This window comes from Hermetia illucens, chromosome 6, assembly GCF_905115235.1.
Source record: "Hermetia illucens chromosome 6, iHerIll2.2.curated.20191125, whole genome shotgun sequence".
NCBI classification, from domain to species: Eukaryota; Metazoa; Arthropoda; class Insecta; order Diptera; family Stratiomyidae; genus Hermetia; species Hermetia illucens.
The window spans coordinates 103,331,522-103,353,361 of NC_051854.1; the positions used below are offsets into that span (position 1 = coordinate 103,331,522).

A 21,840-nucleotide genomic window follows, 5' to 3' on the forward strand; every position below is an offset into this window, starting at 1 on the left:
TTTATGTGACTCGAACAATTTTTTTTATGAAATCATAAATATTTAACAGATTTATTATAAAGTCATGGTCAATTTATTCACGTTATGTAATGGTATTGTTGAAGCGCAGGGTCAAAACAAGATATAATAATATAACCTAATATTTAAGGGACCGTCTCAGGACCAACTCAATCTAGGCAGTACATGGTTTTTATTCAGATTTTTTTCTAAAACAAAATTTTACTAAACTCGGTGAGAAGGTGCGAACTGTGAGCGCCCATACAGTGAGTGAGTTGCAGTCTTTCAACGTTGAGATTGAGGAGGGGGGGGGGGGCTCATATATGCGAAAGAGAGTTGTACATTTTTTTCATTGAATATGGTCGTGTTGGTTATCAAATGAAAGGTCTTGATTAGTACTTTTCGATTCTAGTCCTAGTCTTCAACGAACCCAGTCTCAGAAACTACCTAACCGAAAAGTCTAAAAAAAAACATAAAGCTGCTTCTTTCCATATCGATATCTGCTCGAATTAGGTTAATACTATGATTTTTGGTGAAATTGACCAGAACAGCATTCAATAAATGCTACACGTGCATTATCCGAACAATGATTTGAACATTTAAGGTGCTTTCGAAGCCGATAAAACCCAGGTATAGTGTGCAGCGTTATATTGTCCATTTATGAATATTCATCATCATCAATGGCGCAACAACCGATATCCGGTCTAGGCCTGCCTTAATAAGCAACTCCAAACATCCCAGTTTTGCGCCGAGGTCCACCAATTCCATATCTCTAAAAGCTGTCTGGCGTCCCGACCTACGCCATCGCTCCATCTTAGGCAGAGTCTGCCTCGTCTTCTTTTTCTACCATAGATATTGCCCTTATAGACTTTTCGGTCTCAAAGTTGTAGTCTCCTATCGTTATTTTTCCCGTTTGACCAGTGCGATTTGATGTTGTTGGTTGGTTGGTTTTCGGTGCTGACGTTGTCACCATATATTTTGTTTTGCCTTCATTGATGTGCAGCCCAAGATCTCGCCCCGCTTGCTCGATCTGGATGAAGGCAGTTTGTACGTCTCGGGTCGTTCTTCCCATGATGTCGATATCGTCACCATAGCCCAGTAGTTGGTGGACTTAAAGAGGATCGTACCTCTTGCATTTACCTCAGCATCACGGATCACTTTCTCCAGGGCTAGGTTAAAGAGGACGCAGATAGGGCATCACCTTGTCGTAGACCGTTGTTAATGTCGAATAGTCTTGAGAGTGATCCTGCTGCTTTGATCTGGATCTGTTATCAATTACGTCCGGACACCGAATTCTCTCATGGCCGTGTACAGTTTTACCTTGGCTATGCTATCATAGGCGGCTTTAAAGTCGATGAATAGATAGTGCAACTGTTGTCCATATTCCAACAGTTTTTCCATCGCTTGCCGCAGAGGGAAGATCTGATCTGTTGCTGATTTGCCTGTAGTGAAGCCTCTTTGGTATGGGCCAATGTCGGTCTGGGCGTATGGAGCTATCTGGCCTAGCAAGATAGAGGAGAATATCTTATAGATGGTACTCAGTAACGTGATACCTCTATAATTGCTGCACTGTCTGATATCTCCCTTTTTATGTATGAGACAGATAATGCCTCGTTGCCAATCGTCAGGCATTGTCAGAAATCAGATTGTCCTCTTTGTCTCGGCAGGATGAGCATCGAGGTGTATAATATGAATATTAGGCAATTATAATATAATAATTGGTAGGTGTTTTTATTTTTTTAAGAAAAAAAGTCATATATTTTGTTGAAATAAATAAAATGGAACGGCTTCATTTGTGAAAGCATGTAGTTTAAACCCTTGAATATAAAATGAGAATGTGGTTAAAACAGGGTCTGCATAATAGCACATGTTTGAATCTACAAATTGTACATATGTAAAAATATATTTCTATTATGATCAACTCTCTCCCACTTCTAATTGCAGACATTGCTATTAATTTAAATATACAATGAGGACATCATTTCAAGCTCAATTTAAAGGTCTCTGAATTAAACATACATTATTTCTGGTTTGACTACTGAATAAGTAGAACAATCCCTTCATTATAATTTCTTTAATGGCGTATTGACTATTCGTCGGGTCGAAAGTAAACTAAATCGTAGAATGTAGCGTCTCACATAAAAAAATTTAACTGTTTGTGTCAGGCTATATTTCTTCTGAATACAGTTTCATTTTCAGAATTATTCATGTCCAGGTGGGTTGTGAGCTGGTGGTTTTCTATACAGTCACGCGATAACTTCTCAAATATACTATTTGTTGGATCGATATGAGTAAAAATAGGGTAGCCAAGTTTGAGGTGGTTTTTCGGGGTAGGAGTTTAATTTATAAATTTCGTGTCGCGCTCTTCAGTACATTTATACTGTATTAATACACGAAAAGAGGACATTTTTCGAAGGATAATATAACTCTCCTACGATACCAAAAGTTTATGTGAGTATACGTGTACCTAACGTTAGTAATATTTTGTTCGTTTTTATTGTGAGTCCAATATTTGATGGGACTTGGAAAGGACGAACAGGAGTACTATTATAAAGGTTACTGAAAGTGAGGAGTAATAAAACTTTTGATAAAGATTCCACAAACGAAAGAATTAAATGCGCAACAACAATTTTCAATACACACACATGAATATCGTGTTTCTTAATATATTTTTAATAAGCAGTTTCCACATACCTTGAAAATACTTCCTTTAACTCGTGTTCGGATACGAATTGGCCGAGATTTGCAACGAAAAGTGTAGAACAAGGAGCGTTCGCAGCCAATGGAGGATTCGACTGATGTCCTGAATTACCTACGGCTGAACTAACCGGACTAGCCAAAGCAGGACTCGGCAAGAAGTGGTGGCCAGTTGGCAAGCCGGCTGAAACATGCATCGGGGCCGGATGTATAGCTGATGGGTGTGGCATTGCCATTTGTGGCTAAAACGAAATGAATTTTTAAGATACAAACGGCGAATTATGTAGACACTGAACATATAATCATAAAAAACCTGACTAAGTGTTGTCAGACATAATCGCTAATGTGTTTTTTTTTCATTTAAAGAGATAATCCACAAATTAGAAACATTAGGATAATGGTGGAAGTATTGAAGAAATAACAAATATTATATTGCCAAAGGGAAAGATTTGAGAAAAAACATCGGATTATCGTAATTTCAATAACTATTAGGAAATGTTGATCGACTTGTTATGCAGTAAAGTCTCTATCTGCCCCTTTTTTATCAATGCCTATGCAGAAATACGGTATATATAATTTTATTCCAAATTACTTTTTGCTGCTACAAAATTGCAGCATGCTTCTCAGAAATTGTCTTCTAAAAACTTAATATAGAAAAAATGTTTTGCACTCACTTGATGCATTTGTTGATCTAGAACTTTATCTGTATTTAGTCAAAGGTACGACCGGACTGGAACTTGAGGATGCAAAGCTGGGTGAACTAGCGTTGCATGTTGTAAAGCTGCTGCCCCTGGTAATTCCGCTGCAGCCGCTGAATAGGCCAGAGGATGATGCCATAGTTCTGGGCCACCCGGGAAAAAAGGTGCTCCTAGGTCTAAAATTGTTTACTCATTAATATTTACTGTAATTGGGTGTACACTTTCTTCTCAGAATTTAGCACAATGGTTAAAACAAGAGTAGTGAGTATTCTATCAACAAAATGTTCCCTTAAGTAGTATTAATGATTTACATTAATGAAAAATATTTCATTTTTTTATCATGTAATAGATAATATAATAGCCCTATGAAAAATTTATCAGACACATTTTCAGTATTTTAAATAATAATTCAATGTCTACTAAAAACTAATCGAATCATTTCAGTGCATTTGTGGAATAGCTTTCGTTGAAATGCAGGTACATTTATACATGCTACTTTAATATATCCCATGCAATATACATACTGTAGGTGCTATAGATAGATTGGTAGGAAAGAGGAACGCAAACAAATTGTTTTTATTCGCTCAATGTAACAAAAGATTTTCCGTTGTGACTCTTATATTTTAGAGGATTTCGATTCACAGGTCATAGAAATCAAATTCCAAACACATTTTTCCAGAATTATTTGAACATGATAATGAATGATGATATGATGAAAACATTATGTGAAAATCGGAAAATATTTTGATACAAAGCCTACTAACGAATAAATGTGGTGATTATAATTAATCTCATTTCACTTTAGACAGGTGTGTACTTACGTCCAGTGAGTGGGTGCATCAATGCAGGATGTGCGGCTGTTGTCGCTGTATTGGGCTGTGGTTTAGGTTTGCTCACTTTCGTGTTACTCTTCGCAAATTCCAAGCGAATTGTTTGGGGCATATCGGGATCGAAGCGAACACCCTGCTGCAAATGAGTGTACAGCGTTTTGTTGTGTTTGTAAAAAGGGTTTGCTTTTTAAGTGAGTTTATGCGAAAATTACTTTCTTACAGTAAAAAATAGGACAAGGATTTTTGTTGAGTCGGAGGTATTTATTAGGAATGTTTTATCAGTGAAAACGTAAGGTTCTCCATGTTGATTTTTCCAATTTGCTCGTTTCAATATCAGTTTGTTCTACTGTTGTGTAAGTGTTAATGAGTTCCTATATTTAGACCCAAGTGCTCTTTATGATTTTCGGCAGATTGTGGAGAATGAAGTATAACAATATAATTTCCTTCCAATAAACCACATAAATCTCTGTTGTTTTACTTTTAAGGATCGATGGAAATTTCCGAAGTAAAAGTTATACCATCATATGAATTACAACCAACAATGGAATTTCATTATATTTATCTAGAATAAAACATGTATAGCCTAGAAGCAAGGATTAAAGAGGATCTGGGAAAAATGCAGTTGTATTGTAAATATCAACTGAACCAAACATCATGAACAGAAAGTACACGACTTCAGCCAAGAGGAAACAACGATACCACGAACCGTATCCGCGTGAAAAAAGCTTATTTATTAATTGCCTAAAATTTCACATTTTTTCAAGATATATTTGCGTTTTTCTAGAATTTAGTAAATCTTCAAAAAACTATCAATTCTTCACCCATTCAAAATACACATTTTTCAATTTACTTTGTCGTGAAAATATTGACAGGGAAATAATTGTATTTACGATGTGATAGATTTTTTTGCCAGGTGCAGTCCTTTACATTCTTACATTCTTATTTGCGTTGATATATTTTTTTAAGTCTAAACAAACTGCAAAACAGTTGCTAAAACCAATTTTCTTGTTATTGCACTATTTGATTCGTGAAGGTGAATATAGTGTGTGGGAATGTGTATGCAATCGTGTCAATGTGTTTGTTGTGTAGAAGTGATATATATTTATACTTATAGCTTTGGAATTGAAAGCGTTTAAAATCCCAGAAAGAGACTTTTGCTTAATCGTAAAAATTTTTTTTTGGAAACGCCAATTTGGAATTTTATAAATGGTATGTGCACACGCAATATATAATTTGATAAAATTGGTAAAAATAAAATCCAATTTTCATGTGCTTTATCGTAGCAGTCGCCTTAGAAAAATGTCTGCTCCATAGTGAAATGGACCCAATGTATTCCTATCTAAATATTCACGGGAATAGAATTTGTGCGAGTACACATTTTTAACAAAATGAGCAGCTTACATGCAAAATCGTCCAAATTTCTATAGAGAAGAAAATTATGTTTTTCTTTTTCTCAAAGGGTTAAAAATGGTTCATACAACTTTCATAGAGCCCAACCAACTGAGCGTATCTTCTACGATTCACCATTTTTTTTATTTTCTCCATCTAATGTCGAAAATAGCACTAATATTGAGAGGTATGATATCGTTCACTTGATAAATACTACCATGATATTCAAATATTTCCTAAGTTAAAACGGAGTGGATATGATTTAAGTTGTCTTTTTCTACATTCCCTTCACATTTCAAAATCTGAATATCTCCACTTTAGATTTATACACAAAAACTAATATTACTCGCACTGAAAGCATTGATATATATACATATATTTACCCAAATTCGACGCGGAAACTTCATACGCATATCCATGCATGTCCCTAGAAACTGAAACTGATACAGAAATAACTAAGAAAAATTAAAAAAGTCATTCCATACGGTTTCCTATACATACATATATGAGCTCTCCGTATCTCAGGTGGTTCACTTTATTGTGGAATTGGTATATATCGCTATATATATGATGTCTTACAGGCAGTAAATTCATACGAAATTAGAAACTTTGACTTATTGGGGGCTTAGATTAAGGTGTTCTTGCGGTTACGAGACCTATAGTATTAATTGTGCCCTTTCATTTGATACCCCACATGATAATATTCTGATAAAAGAAATATAACTTCTTTTCACATGTATGGGGATTCACTTTAAACTCGGCATAACATCAAATCATACCACTCATTACATTTGAATGGACTTACAGATCACACTTTCTTACCTTCTTTCTTAAATTTCGTGATATTAGGCCCTTAGGAGATAATAAAGAAGGCGAAGACAGATCTGATGGCCATACCAAAGGTCAACTACAAAAAATGTTTCATCAAGCACTAGTATAAGTTGATGGAAATTGTTTGCTCTGAATAAGATTTGTAATTGTATTTTCTGAGTAAATTCCAGGCACATATTTCCCAGAAAAGGATTCCAACTCTGTTTTGTAATTATGAAAAACTCTCGTCAGCGACGACGCAAATCATTCTTTACACCGTACGTGTTTATCTCACGATATTTTCATCCAGAGAATAATGTGTAGCAAGCAGAAAGATAGGCATTTTTCCTACATTGCTATGTATATTTTTTAAAAGAAAATTTAGTTTCATTTCCATCCGTATTATCCATGCTGACTTCTTTCACTATAAAGCCTATGTAAATAAGCATGAGCTAATCAGTGGAGATCATATATAATTTCTTATTTTTGCATTTTTGAAACGAATCTTTTTTTCTCTAAAAATATGGATGATTTTGTCTGTAAGCCGCAATTTAAATACATACGAAAGTTTTTTTTTTTAAGTCGGGTTCTTGTGTCGTTTAAAGTAAGAGGGTGAAAAATTGTCCATAAAAAGGGTTTAGTAATTAACTTCATTCCAATAATAGAGTTAGTTCACCGAAAAACCAATATACAGTACCTGCAAATCTTGTTTTGCTGCTTCAGCTCCAGCTCTAGTATGGAACGTTACAAATCCAACAGGCTTAAAAGAAAAGAAGAGAAATATTAGTGTTTCAGAAGCCACATTGTTGCTTTTTCTGTCTATCAAACGGGTGTTGATACAAAAGAAGTATACTCCCTCATAGATTTTCATTAAGATATTGAAACTAATCTACAGGAAAATAAATTACTTACCGATGCTGTTTTTCCATTTTTGCTTGTCACTTTTAACAACGACCCCTCATATCCCTGGTTAAAAAGTCACATTAAAATATTAAGAAACTATAATTTTTATAAAAGAGTGGGCAATATTTACCTCATACGCTCTGAATAGTAAATATAGCTCTCTTGGTTTTGCATCCATTGGTAATCCGCTAACGAATAACGTTCGTACCTATAATTGAAAAAAAATCAGTAGCATTCTTAAAATCATCCGAATAGGCGTGTGTGTATATATACGAGTATACTTTTACTTAGGAAGTAAATTCTGCACGAATTTCAATTCACTTTTATTAGGGCGAAAATCAAACAACAACAATGGCAACCAGCAACCTAATTTATTTATAACAGCGTGAAGGAGGTGCCATTTCACCTCTAAGTTTACACGAAATTGGGAGCAAAATGGAAAATATTCCCCTTAACTCTACCTCCTATACAGATTGTATACAAGGAAGTTGTGCTTTATCGCAGCATCTCGTTGGTTATAAAAATGGAACTAGCAACATTCATGCTGCTGAGAACTAATAAGGGAAAACTTCATTTTTCAAAATAAACTAATAAACATTATTTAGTGAGACTTTGACAAACAACAAAAATTGATGGTCTGTATCTTTTCATAAAGATTATTTACGTATTAGATTTTTGTATCTATAGCAATTAAAATAAACTTTTAGAATAGATATAATATGTAATGAGTAGTTAGTTTTTTTTTTTTAAAAATAAGCCGGAATACTGGATGCCCCGGGTATAAAGGTTTTGTGGTCATCTTTTTGAGAAGCTTTCTATATATAGCAAAAGATTCAACATAGTGCTTGATATATTTTCAAAATGAAAGATGTATAAATTTACATATTAAAGCCATAAATATTATGCTCATCCTAAACAAACATTTTTTATTACCATATATTGATGCATACATATGTATATATGCACGTGTCTATGGGAATTGATTGTATGCATTTGAATATCTCCGATTTACCCCGCATGCGAATCGAATTGAATACCGCTGGTGCTAACGTACATATAGATATGTCCATATACTTATTTAAATTGGGCACTACCCGCAATTCCATTAGCATATACATCCATATACTATAAATATATATGTATATTTAGAGTAATTGAACCTAACATACAAACAACTAAAAAAGTTAAGAAAGGTAAAAAAAGATGTTCACATGTTTCCTGCCGTTTGGATGAACCCATTTTATATGATTATGACATCATACACGTCTTAAATTGCAATCAATTCATATAAAACACAAAACTTTCACCCAATATGACTGTGTTCATAATAGTTGGATTTACTTTTGCAGGAATATGCCCTATATAATCGCTTATACTGATGTACCTTTAGCATGAATTTAAGGGGGATTTTCGGGTAAAATTCTAAAGTATAATAAAATACCATTATTTAAACATATATCAGAACGGAATGTGTTTTGACGCCTCGATTTTTCTCAGATTTTTTCGGATGGATAGGCCCTGAGAGGCACACGTTTTGACCCCTTACTCTCCTATGGTGCAATCAATATCAAAAATAGTTAGGGGGGACTAGTTGCACAAAGTTCTAGACCCTTTCACACATACATGTTCTCACCAAATTTGGTGACAGTGCGTTCAGCGGTTTCCGAGTGTGATAGACAGGCATTGAACCGATTTTATAAAGGTTTCGTTTCACACAAAGTCTTAAAAACAACACAAAATCGATATCCTTCGCCATTTTATATATAGTTATTATTACAATGTATGTAGTTATAAACAGACTTATGTATGTAGCTATAAACAGACTTATGTACTTATAATGAAGTATATTTTCCAAATGGATTTAATATGTTGTTGGTGGGTGGTACATATGTGGGAAGGATAGTACTCAAAAAATTACTGAATAATTAAATTTTTTCTCTTTAGTATATTTCGAGGAAGTAATTCTACGGTTCAAGGGTTTTGGTGTGTTTTTAACTAGAGTTATGCTGAATGTTGCGAATTAAAGCACGTTAAAATTGCTGCTAGTTGTTTACTTTTACCAGTCACTATCGTCAACTCGAAAATATTCTTTAAAATATGCAACATTTACAACAGAAGCTCATTAGCCCAACAAGTTCTTTATATCATGTGAGAGACCAACTCAAGTAGTGCTGGCAGTGTGATGATACGTCCTACATATGGCGGCTACGTCCACTGCCAAAGCATACATATTTTGCCCCTTGAGTCGGTCTAATGATATGTTAATCAGGAATATGCAGAGGCGCTATTTTACTTTACTCTTAATCTCTTTGTTCCTACTATAAATGGAAAGGTAAAACTGGACGGCGTCAAAACTTCGTGCCTATATTTATGTGCAGGTGGCAGCAGCATTAATAAAAAGTCAGTTTGAAGAGAACAATTGTGGTAAAACAAATGTATTCTCAAATGTAGTGGTTTTGCATAGAAGCATGAGTACGAAAGCGATAACCTCCCCAGTTGAACTAATTAGCACAGAACAATATTCCAGACAAAATATGTAACGTTTATATAGGGTAGACAACTACTTCATTATTTTAATGAAAATTCTCTGGAGTACCTATGAGGTTCTTTAAAATTGTCATTATTTGAATGTAAATTTTTATCATGGAGGAAGTTATATCCAATTATTTTTTTTTAATAATTCATAGGCAAATTATTGAAGCTTAAGAAACTGCTTAGCAAGAGATAGGGAGAGTAGGGAGAGTAGTAAGCCTTAAACTTGCCTCTAAATTCGGCAAAAGAGCGCCTCGAAAGGCTCGTTTATCTTTGCATTACATTTGTCATGAAGAGTACACTCACTCTTAGCCTGCAGGTGTTATTACAACAACCACCATTCGATCTTATAATAAAGGGAGACGCGAGGCTTGCAGGGCACAGACTTTCACTGACCCCGGCTTAAGGGCCGAGAAATATCTTCGACGAAATTACAAATCCCAACTCTGAAAATGGACAGTGTTTGACAAGGTACACAATGAACCAAGAGGCTGCAATATGATGCCGCAAAATCCCACTCTACAAGCGCTATTCATCCATGTACACATAACAATTGCAGCAACTCATATACTATAATTTTCCTGACCACAAACGTTATATGGTATATCATTCATTATTAAATATTCAGAAAGGACGAGAGAATGGCTGTAAGCAATATGTACGCTGAAGTTAATGGGATCAACTTTGTCTACGCAAACTTCTAGTGCCATATGGTGAAGATGTCAAGAAGTCGAAGTGACCTTAGAATTATCCTTAGTTTACCATCAGAGTTTCTATTGGTGCAAGTTTTATAGAAAAGAAAGCCAAAAAGAAACTTCACAAGGATTGACTTTTTCTTGACGGCGTGTCCAAGTTCCATTAGTTTGTTATTAATTTTCAACAACGTACACATTAGAAGAGTGTCGAATATAAAATATTTATGAAATCTACCCAGATTGTTTTACTTTCACACAAATCTAATCACAACAAGCTGTGTAAATATCACACCGATCTGGTGAAATATTTGGATGTTAACTTTTTGTCTGTTCTCAATGTTCATATCAACCAATAATCAAAGCAGGGTTTTAGGACTTTCCATTTTGGCCAAGCATTATATATTCAAGCTAATTTTTTGAATTTTTCTAATAAATAAGCAAATTTTCTTGTGCGACTCAAGGTGAGTCATATAGCGTCAGTTAGTTCACGCATCAACTCTTTTAGTTCTTAGAAAGTACTTTAAATCACATCAAAACTTTTCCAAAAGGTTTAAAAAGTTCTATTATAGATTTGATTTGTAGCGTTAATTTCGATGTTGCACATGATTATCCTATAATTTATGGGTTGTTGTTTATTCAAGAATTTTCTCAACATTTCTGTGATCTGGTTCCCTGTCCAATACCGGAAATATCATATGTATGTATAAAGAAATTGAAGTGTTATCCCTAAAATTGCTATATTTCGACCCAAAAACTATAACTACACTCTACGAAGCCCATCACAGCGAAGTGTGCAAGCAAAAAGATCACCACAACAAAAAGATTTAGGGTAGGAATTTCATTTTGGCGGATCGTTTCGAATGAGTATGTATGCAGTACATTCACGGCATCTCATTAATATGGATGCAATTCATCACCAATGTCAGATATAAATTGAGACACATTATTGCTTTATTAACAGAGTGGTAAAATGTACTTAGATACAAAATTGGCAAAGGGAATGAACATGATTTTCTGTTCAATTTAGTAACATATCCACTTCTAAAGCAATTTCCTTCTATTTGATATTTGCCAACAACATGTAAACTTCATTGAAAGTTAATCGGATGAATGTGTATCCAAATTCGCAGGGATAGAGTTGAAAACTAAAGGGTATCAAATGATCTTTGGGAAACGGAATATATTGTAGAAGTTGACAAATAGAACTCCCCATTTTGCATTTGATAATTTTTCCAATAATGCAGATTTTATGCAATCTAATCGTGTGAGCTGCAACACTTCTAGATGATATTTCGATTTATGTCAATATTCTCCTTCAAGTTTACAATCATCGTCAAAGGTTTTGTACAAAGCACAATAAATGTTAGACAATTGAAGATGGGAACTGTGAACCTCCATATATGCGTTTAATAACACTGAACGTTGGACGTAAAAGATGGATGCAAAATTTTTTTCACCGAATATGGCCATGTGCGGTATCAAATGAAAGGTACTGATTAGTACTTTTTTAAACGGATATTAGTTTTGAAATTGATTGCAAAGGGGACAAGTGCGGGCCTGGAAGGAGTAAATTACTTTGAGGACCCGTTCTAAGGAACTACGCAACTGAAAAGCCTGAAAAAAAACTTGGTGCCCCATGCACATGCTATTGAGGCCTCAAAATACTTTTCATGAAATAAAAACTAACAAAGTTATAGTAGGTCAAATTTTCCCCTTTCGTGTCAAATTTCAACTCCCCACAAGATAAAATGCCTCAGTCTACCTCACACATCAGATAGACAAATATCTCTGCGTCTGCCTTAGACAAATGGCTAAGTTTACCGCAGGTAGACAGGTGTCTGCGTTGACAGTTGACTTGTGAATGGAGAGTGTAACATTTTTTTTCACAGAATGTGGCCATGTGATAGGGATTGTGATTGTGAATTGATTGTAGTTTGAAAACAATATGAGGGAATATTTTGGGTTGGAAAAATGTGCGTAGAAAGGTCACATAAAATGAACATAAAACCTTTATACCCGAAGCGCCAGCTTCCGGTATTCCGACTTGTTTTGTAAATTCTACAGCGTTGATACCTGTGCCTTTCGTTTAAAATATTCAACGGCATAACGAAAGCAAATGGCCTCATATTTCGAATGGACGGCCTTGTGAATTTCCATGTCCAAAATTCGCAAAACATACTTAAATATTGTAGAAATGAAAGGGCGGAATTATGTTTTATTTAAAGTGACTTAGTACTTTTTGCCAAGCACACATCGTTTACTGATGAATTGTTGGGTAAATATTCAAACTTAAAAAGTTCACAAACCGTACACTTTGGTTACTCAAACATCCTTTGTTGATGGCTTCAGTAAAATAATGATATTCAATTCAGTGTATAACGCTGCTTTTATATATCACAACAAGTAAGCAATTTTCCTAAGCTCAATGTTTTTCAAATATATTATAAATTTCCGATATACCCATTCGATGGTTTCCCAAAGCTACTCAACAGCCATCATAATAATATAAAAACATTAGGGTTATGATTTTTTGACACCTTATTCAAATTTAGAATTTCCTCTGCTTGTATTTGATGAACTTTTGTCTATTTATTACACATCAGATGTTATTTTTGTTCATTTCCAAAAAAAAATTCCAGCACAAAATATTATTTCATTTGCAAAGGTTTTTCATAGCTATGCGAGCAAAGAATGCCAACCAATTATGATGTTTTTAGGTTGTAAGTACTAATAAAATTTAGCAACTTTATTTGTTGGATTTGTGCCTAGGAAATGACTTTGTTGACATTAAATTGCATTAATGCATTTTATACATCTGTCATAATTTATTTGATATCCGAAAACAGTTACGAAGCGCGGTCCCATAGTTCCAGAGATGAAAAAATATATAGATGAAGTTATGTGCAAAATGTAGATACATCGTTGGTCGGTTTTTAGGTTTATATGATAAACTCGAAGCGCGAGATGAAAGAATAAGTAAGATATCGCAGGAATTGGATGAAATTAAACTTTCCTACTCTCTCAATGCAATAAATTTCTGCTAAGATTCGCAAGCTAATAAAATCAATTGGATCTCACAAGAAGCAAAGGAGCGAACAGTTTCAAAAAAGAATCTCAAAAAACTGTTTGGTATTACAAAAATGAGTGAAAATTGCTATTGAAAGGAAGACAATGAGCTTTACTGGAAACAAATTGAATCAGGAGGTCGTGTAGGTTACTTCATTAAAAAAGCGAAAAATAATTCATCCTTCAAATTGAGCAAGGAAATCAGGCCACTTAGTAAGCCAAGAACAATACATTACAAATGATAGTACTGGAGAAGATAATAGCAGTACTGATTACACTGATGCAGAAGAATTCTCCGTGAAACGAAAGTATAATTCTACAAAATTGGCTCCCCAGTTGGCATCAAAAGCCGGTGTGTCAACAAGAAAAGCATCGAAAGTTCTTCAAAACTTAATTGAAGAGGAAATAGCGGTTCCCACACTCAAATGATTATCAACTCAGGTTAATTTGATGTACACAAGCCCTGCCGAAATGGTAGATGATAGGAAAGTACTGCCCACAATCACTGGTGTTAAACCGAAATATCCTTACATGCCAACGTATAGCATTTTATTAAAACAATAGCCCTCTTATTATTTCCCAATGAAGAATCACAAGCGAGAAAAAGTCCTGATAAATTACTAGAGTATTAGACTGATTTAATAAGAAATGAAAGGATATGATAAAAGATAGAATGATATGGGCAATTTTTCGAAATGCCTACGATATTGGGCTTTTAGGTTTCATATTTTAAATGGAAAGCATTTACGAGAAGCAACTCTTTGGCATATGTTGCCAAAAGCTCTTGCAAATGTTATCGATAATATTTATTGATATCCTTTATATTCATTTCAAGGGATACCACATATCAAGACTGAAGATAAGTGAAAACAAAATAGTCATTTTATGCCGAATGTTGGCTTTAGGATTTAATAAAATAGTTCCCATAAATAAGGTTATAACATTTTTCGAACATACAGAGTGTTACTTACGTTCAGTTCAAAACGCCATGGGATATACACCACCTCTCAAGAGATACCATGCAGCCATCTATTTCATTTATTTTGGGATATGTAGGCCGCTGAAAGCTCACTCTTATGTTAAGAATCTGATATGTAGGGGCAAGTCATTACCAACTTTTGGGATATATTCAGGAGCTCAAGCAGGTTAACTCATTTTCAGAAACCTTTGAGACCTACTCGTATATTTGCACGTTGGAATTGAGGAGGATATTAACTGCATTATGGTCTTAAAGATTGTGTTAATGTATAATTGAATATTCATGGCAATTCATCTAGTTAACTTTCCTTCTTCTACCATAAACAATATCGGTCATTACATATGGTACATATTAATGTTTGTATTTGTATATCTACGAACCGTGGTTCCAGCTCATTTAGTCTAGCGAACCATTCCTCTTCCGTTTCCGTTCCAGAAAATCTTTCGAAAATGATGCGCTTCAGCAAGTATGAACACGTTAACTACATTTTAGTCACTGCACCTCGCTCCAGCAATTTCCTGTGACGCTTGTATTAAGTTCTCTTTACAAACAGAAACAATAGAATTACAGCAGAACTCGTATGATTTCAAACGTAATTTTCCGATTTATATCACGACAATCTTTATATTTGGAAAAACCATCAGATTCTTTGAGCGGGTAGAAAACAAGGCATATCAGAGTGCCCCCAACCATGAAATTTCGGTTAGGCAAGGTGATACGTTGTCTAACGCTAAGTTGTAGAAATTAATCTCACGTTGAAGGTCAAATTAAATAACTGAGGAAACCGAGAAATATAATAGAGTTATCTTACATGTTAGGTAGTTATACAACTGAATGTACATAAATGTATTGAAAACTGGATAGTTTGAGAAGCTGCGAGAATATAAGCAGCAATATCATTTATCCGCCCAGTGCAACGACTATTATAAATGAAAAACTATTATAATTTGAAAACTAACCCTGTTTGCGTGCTGTGCATTTGAAGAAACTAAAATTTAAAAAAAAACGCCACTTGATGATGTTCGCAGAGTTACTTGTTTTCGTTTTATTCGAGAATCCGGTGAAAAAAATTCAAGTTAGATGGGCCTGATGGATACAACTATTGCTTTTACTATCTTCTACAAATTGAAAGCTATTAAAATCTCGGGTGATGGTGCCAGAGTAGTAAAAAAGTGGATCAATGGTCAAAATTTGATATTACTAGAGAGACCTTATACTCTCTCGACCTGAATATTATCGAAAATATATGGAGTCTTGTATCCCGAAGAGTATATAAGGAGAGGGAAGAAGGAGGTGTACAATTTGATAGTCCTCAGACCCTTATTGCTGTCATTGAAAGTGCCTGATCTTCTACTTCCGTTGAAGATATTAGCGATTAATTTTACTCTTCGCCAAACCGTATGTTTGCAGTTATTATGAATGAAGGAGGGAGTGCCAATTATTAAGCTACCTTCAAATTGATCTACATACGTTAAAAAGAACGTAGAAGTTTTACTTTATACATAAGTCCAAAAACCAGTTTTCTTATATTTAGTAGTACTTAGTAGCTGAACCTATTCAGCTTAGCCTGCGAAAGTGCTAATTTTTCTTGATTTTAAGAAAAACAAAATATAAACATAACACGATGTATCTTTGAAACCTCTATTTAAAAATAAAAGGATCAAACTCCCGAAATGATCAAGTTGTCTGTGAGCCCCCAAAGTGGTGATAATAGCTACAATATCTTGCCATCAACAAGTTAACTTCTTTCAATGTTGCAATCTATTGGCCTTAGTATGAGATGATGATAATAATAATCGTTCGCGCACCAATCCAATTGGATCAGGGCCTAGAACACTTCATTCATGACCGTAATGGTTCACTACAGTGCATTGTAGGAGGTAATGTGGTCAGCATTACGTTCGCACGAGATTAGTACCCTGATTTGAACCGCAACCCTCCGTTGCGACAGCTCAGTGCTCTAACTACTTGAGTCATGGGGACACATGAAAATTATTGGTAGTTATTTAAACCTCGATTTGCCAAATAGGTATCGTTTTCATGACGTTATATTTGATAACAGGGAGAAGACTTATAGAGATGTATTGCCTAAAAATCCATAGAATGCAAACAGTTGGTACTGTCCCGCATATTATCCTCTACTGTTGGCAAATTCAACCTCAATCATTCAAATAGATACTTTTATCTAGTAGAATCTTCTCAGCATAGCTACTAGTCACTAAATACCGTGATTGCCTTGGCCGAGATGACGACAACAGAAGTCATTTTCGAAAATATCTTGATATTAAAAAAGGGGGTTTCAATATTAAAACAGCATTGCCGAATTATGTAGCTTGATAAACTTTCTTGTTATCTTGCCAAATGGTTTATACATTTTTTAAGGAATATCCCATCTCGATTAAAATTAAGCGAAAAAGACTTGAATATCATCCAATTTTAATAAATAATATCGACTTTAATGATTTTAAAAGTCTTTCTACATACAAAGGTGCTCTTATCCAAAAATTTATTCTACATACTGATATATAATACGTCTGTAGTTTTGTAGTTGCTTCTAAAACGCAAATTCGTTAGCATATCCCAAGTAAAAATGAAGAAGAATAATGTGACTTAGAAAAAAATATAATTCTATAGAAGACTGCACAATATTTGTTAAAATAGGGGAATATTTATTTGTACTGAACTTTTTCAACCGTGACAATGTGTGAGTGTGTTGAATAAAAAGCAATTTGATCATGCGATCAACAAAAATGTAACGGATGTAAAAAACAAGAATAAATAATCATTTGGAAACAATTCTGAGAAGGAATCATGGTTGGTTGAACACGGCCATCAGTGAACATCAGAAGAACGTTAAGTGTGTTATTTTGCCGTACATATCAACTAAACTACTCGCCTCTTAAAAAGCTAGCTGCAAACCGTTCAATGGAAATGAAGTGAACTTATTCAAAGGAAATATATGAACGTAGACACTCATACAGGTAGATAGAATAAGCAGCCCTAATATTATCATAATTTTTACTAGATTACATTTGAAAGAAAGTTTCATTTCTTCGGGTATATATCTTGTTTCTGCTCAGAATTTTCTCATCTTACCACTGTACCGGAAAACTTCCACGCTCTAATTGATTAAGAATGAATTTTTTTGTGAACTGCTTGCTCTGTTTCTCCAGACACTATGTACTAGTAATATTATAATGAAGTAAATAAATATTAATTCAATCTCTGAAGCTCTGAATATTATGAATATTATTGTTTTACTTTTAGATAGTGAGAAGTTATTATAGCATTCTAGTCCAATGTGTTTTCGTATTATACTCGATAATTCACAAATATCATCTACAAATAATAGAATATTAGAATCCTTTGAAGATATCATAGGCTTGCCAACTCGAAATACTAAAAAATTGTTTAACGCTTTTCTGAACAAATGAGTTTCCATAAACTTATCCCCTAACATTGTTTCTTTTATAAATACTTGAATTCTTCGCTTCATGGCTTGCAGTTAATGCTTTTCTAAATTCCGAACATTTACCACTTCCGGCAACATGCCGGTTACCCCGTCCCTAATCTCCTTCGTACAAAATGCATTGACTCCTCCATCATTACCATTTACTGAGCTTCTATGAGCTTTGTCTTTTAGTGTCTTTAGCATTGGAGGAAATCTTAAAATTAATGAACTTCTCCTGAATGGATATATTTCCCGGCCCTGGAGTACCTCTGGAGCAGATGTGGTGGATGTCGAAATCGCCTTCTTTGACCAGCCCATCATTCTTTGCCTTTGTTGTTGGTGTTCTTGGCAGAGCTGTGCTTCGTTTGAACACCTTCTTCTTTGAATCTAAAATAGTTACATTAGAATCCACAATGAACAAGCTGTAAATCACCGAGGCATTGCGGTCGAAGGATATTGACGGCTCTTTGCTCACTCCCAAAAGTCACCGGTACTGGGATTCCAAGCCCCTGCATCATAGGTTTCTTGCTTCCCTTCTCCATTTTGGTTTCATTTACGGGGTATCTTTTTCATAGCTATTTTGGTCAATGCACCAGAGATGAGCAAATATTTCCCATGCACCATCAGAAAAAAAAGTACATACACATATACCCCCCCCATATCTGCCTTTTGATGGGAGATCTGGCAACTATTCATAGGCCTGTCTGTATGTCATATGCACATTTCACAAAAACGACTGTACCGATTTGAAAGGCTTGATCTTACTAAGAACCAATTATTAATTTCAGCCAGTTCACTCTCTCAATCCAATTACTTCTTTGTAAGTTCAAGGCTTTAAAGATAATTTTATAGTTTATGTGTCGATATGAATTTCTTCCACTTTCAGTTAATCCTACGTATAACACTAAAAACTTGTACAAATTTTTCCCTGATATTATTACTGGGAACTAAACTCAGAGAATTCTGAAATGGAATTCCTTAGCAACTTTTCCACCGTCGAATTTAATCCGCATGCATATGTATATTGCTTTAGCAATTATCATGGAATCCTGCAATCGCCTTTTACTAAAAGTTTTATTGATTAGCAACTGTGCCTCTGTGGTTTTATCGATGGATTCATATTGCCTTTGACGAATATTTTATTGATTATCAGCTTTCTCTCTGTCATGCAATTCATGTTTCAAGACTGCGCCCCGTTGGAACAGCGACAGACATACAATAACACGACCCCCACGTAATTTCATTGAAAAAAGTTACTAGCTCACGTTTAAGTTTCATCCATACTTATACAAACATGGTTGTATATACAAGAATGTCCCCAACTTCCTTTTTGATGGAATAGAATAACACACACGTACTCGTATTGATAAAAATCCCAGATGATGTCATATAGGTGATTCAAACTTAGTACGCACCCATAGAAGTACACGACCCTGCACGAACAATAGCTTAGGCGGTTGTTGTTTGATTAAAAACCGTCGCAGTTTTACCACCTGCCCATTAGCCTGTGCGCCTTTTTTATTGTGCTATCCATTTTTGTTTTACCTCCATTTTGTTATAAGCTTCCACGCGTATATATTGTAGTCTGACTACAAACGATTATAACATAATCCCATCAAAATTTCGAATAGAAGAAAACACTAAAATATTTCGGTAAAATCAGTTATTATTAAAAATATAATTATGTTATGTGCGAATTGAGGCTAGTTACAGAATAAAGCAAATTGAGGATAGCTAATCCGCAGCGAACAAAAAAACATTAACTTTTAGGTCTTAAAACTGTCGAACAAGATTAAGATTCGCGAGAAAGCACGTTAAATCGAGCCTTGGAGGCTTTTGTGCAGTGTCTTATGGTTCGATTAATCAAAATGTATGCTATTTTCAACAACTGGAATGGGATTCATTATATTCAACTACCTTTTGGAAAATGTTGCGATGCCAGATACCAAGTACCGACGGTCAAACATGGAGGGGGGTCCATGATGGAAAGGCCTTGTTTTTTCTCGCGATATGGTTAAACCAACATTTAAGGTCCAGGATGCACTGATTGACAATAACCCAAAGTTTTCAGCTGGAATAACGAAAAGTTTGCTGGCTTGCAATCATGTAAACGTCTTTCAATGGTATGCCCAAAACCCTAGACTTGGATCGAATGGAACATCTCTGGGAAATCTAAACAAAACAAAAACAACTGACATATACACGGCCATTGAAGATTAGAAAGGGCAAAATATTGAGTTAACAACTCAATGATTTAGCGCGGTTGTGCGGTTATTACTGCGAAAGAATTTGCACTAAATTATTGAGTCTCAAAATAGCTCCAATTCCGATACGTACTCAAAGAAACTCAAGGGGAGATACCTGTAAACTGTCAAAAATAGGCCACTTTCCAGGATTTTTGTCTTATAGAAATACTGTTTGAAATATTTAAATAATAATGGTTTTGATTAGGTACATTTAAATGAAATCTTTAATTCGGTGGTCAAAGGGTAGAATAGGTCCCAGGGTGAAATGTGGATTGGTACCCACGATGAAGCATAACACCTGGGAAATGCCTGCTGAACCAACACCAACAGCTCTACTATCAAATCCTATCTCCACCTCCACGTGGTGACCGCTGGGAGCTCTTTCTTAACGAAAAGCTGCAGACGGAGAAGGATGAAGGCGAGTTTCCCGCGCCTAAAAATGGAGCAAATTGTACCAACTGGTCCTCCTGGTTGGGGGTTGAGTAGGGCTGACAACCCTACATGAAAAACGACTTACGAAGCCGCAAAAGGGACCTCGGACTTTTTTGAATAAAGTTCTTATAAAATAACCATTGGCATTTTCGTCAATGGGCAGAAAAAACGTACTCAATGTAATGTTTCTAATGTTTGTTTATTTATCCGTGCTTAATTTATTGTGTTGTTAGAAACTGAAGCCCTTTATAGTTCAAGTGGTACAAAATCGGCCCAAGTCAGAGGGTAATTGCTTCTTGCAAGATAGAAGGATAGCGGACGTCTGAGGAAATCAATTGAGGCCGAGGAACGTCTGCTTGTCCGTTATGTATCAAAATATATGTTTAAAATGGCGTCTTCATGTAGAATATTAGAATGAAATTTGCTTTTATGTCTTATTTAGGTTACATTATATTGTTTAATGTCTAGGCATGCAAAAATAATTGCTTTTCGACCCACTCGGAAGCCATTAGCATCGGAAAAAGCAGTGACCCAAGATTATGATTTGCGAAAGAACATGTTGAATGAAGTGTCAAATACTGGACCGCCGTATTTTATGGTTCGGCTAATCAAAATTTATACTTTTTTTAACAGAAGGGGTTCGTCATGTTCGACCACCTTTTGCAAACCGTTGGAACCTCAAATTCCAACTGCCAGCGACCAAACATGGATGCGGATCTATCGTTGTACGGTCTTGTTTTTCGCATGATACGGTTGGTCGTGGGTAAAGCAGCCAAATACTGTAATTTATTATCGGGATTTATGCTAGCTCATTCTCCTGATAAATTGGGCAACGATTGGTTTTTATGCAAATAATGGGAAGCTTTTGACACGGATGACGAAGAGTTGGCTAATCGACAATCCACAGCCCGCACAAACTCTTAACTTGAATCGCATCAAACATCGTTGACACAAAAATCACCAATGAATAAGAGTGGCTAGAATTTCCAATGGATCTGATTTGTTGGCTTATTGGCTCCATGCTTCAGCACTGTCGTACAGTTATGACTGCGAAACGAGATGCGACAAGTTACTGAACTTTTAATTCACATATTTGTTCATTTTTAAGGTTTGGT

The 21,840-nt window shown here is 35.1% G+C and overlaps 1 protein-coding gene across 4 annotated transcripts in view; it reads right to left on the reverse strand.

Annotated features, from left to right (window-relative positions):
* LOC119658723 (protein couch potato) overlaps positions 1-21,840 on the reverse strand; it is a 57,007-nt gene that overhangs the window by 7,080 nt on the left and 28,087 nt on the right. For 3 of the 4 annotated variants that reach the window (XM_038066377.1, XM_038066378.1, XM_038066376.1), the window contains exons 3-8: positions 7,455-7,532; positions 7,334-7,387; positions 7,119-7,181; positions 4,214-4,358; positions 3,369-3,568; positions 2,692-2,936 (exon numbers count right to left, since the gene is read on the reverse strand). In XM_038066377.1, the coding sequence (XP_037922305.1) occupies positions 3,408-3,568; positions 4,214-4,358; positions 7,119-7,181; positions 7,334-7,387; positions 7,455-7,532 (501 nt within the window). In that variant the 3' untranslated portion in view covers positions 2,692-2,936; positions 3,369-3,407. The remainder of the gene's footprint in view (positions 1-2,691; positions 2,937-3,368; positions 3,569-4,213; positions 4,359-7,118; positions 7,182-7,333; positions 7,388-7,454; positions 7,533-21,840) is intronic. The other variant, XM_038066379.1, reaches the window with a different exon arrangement.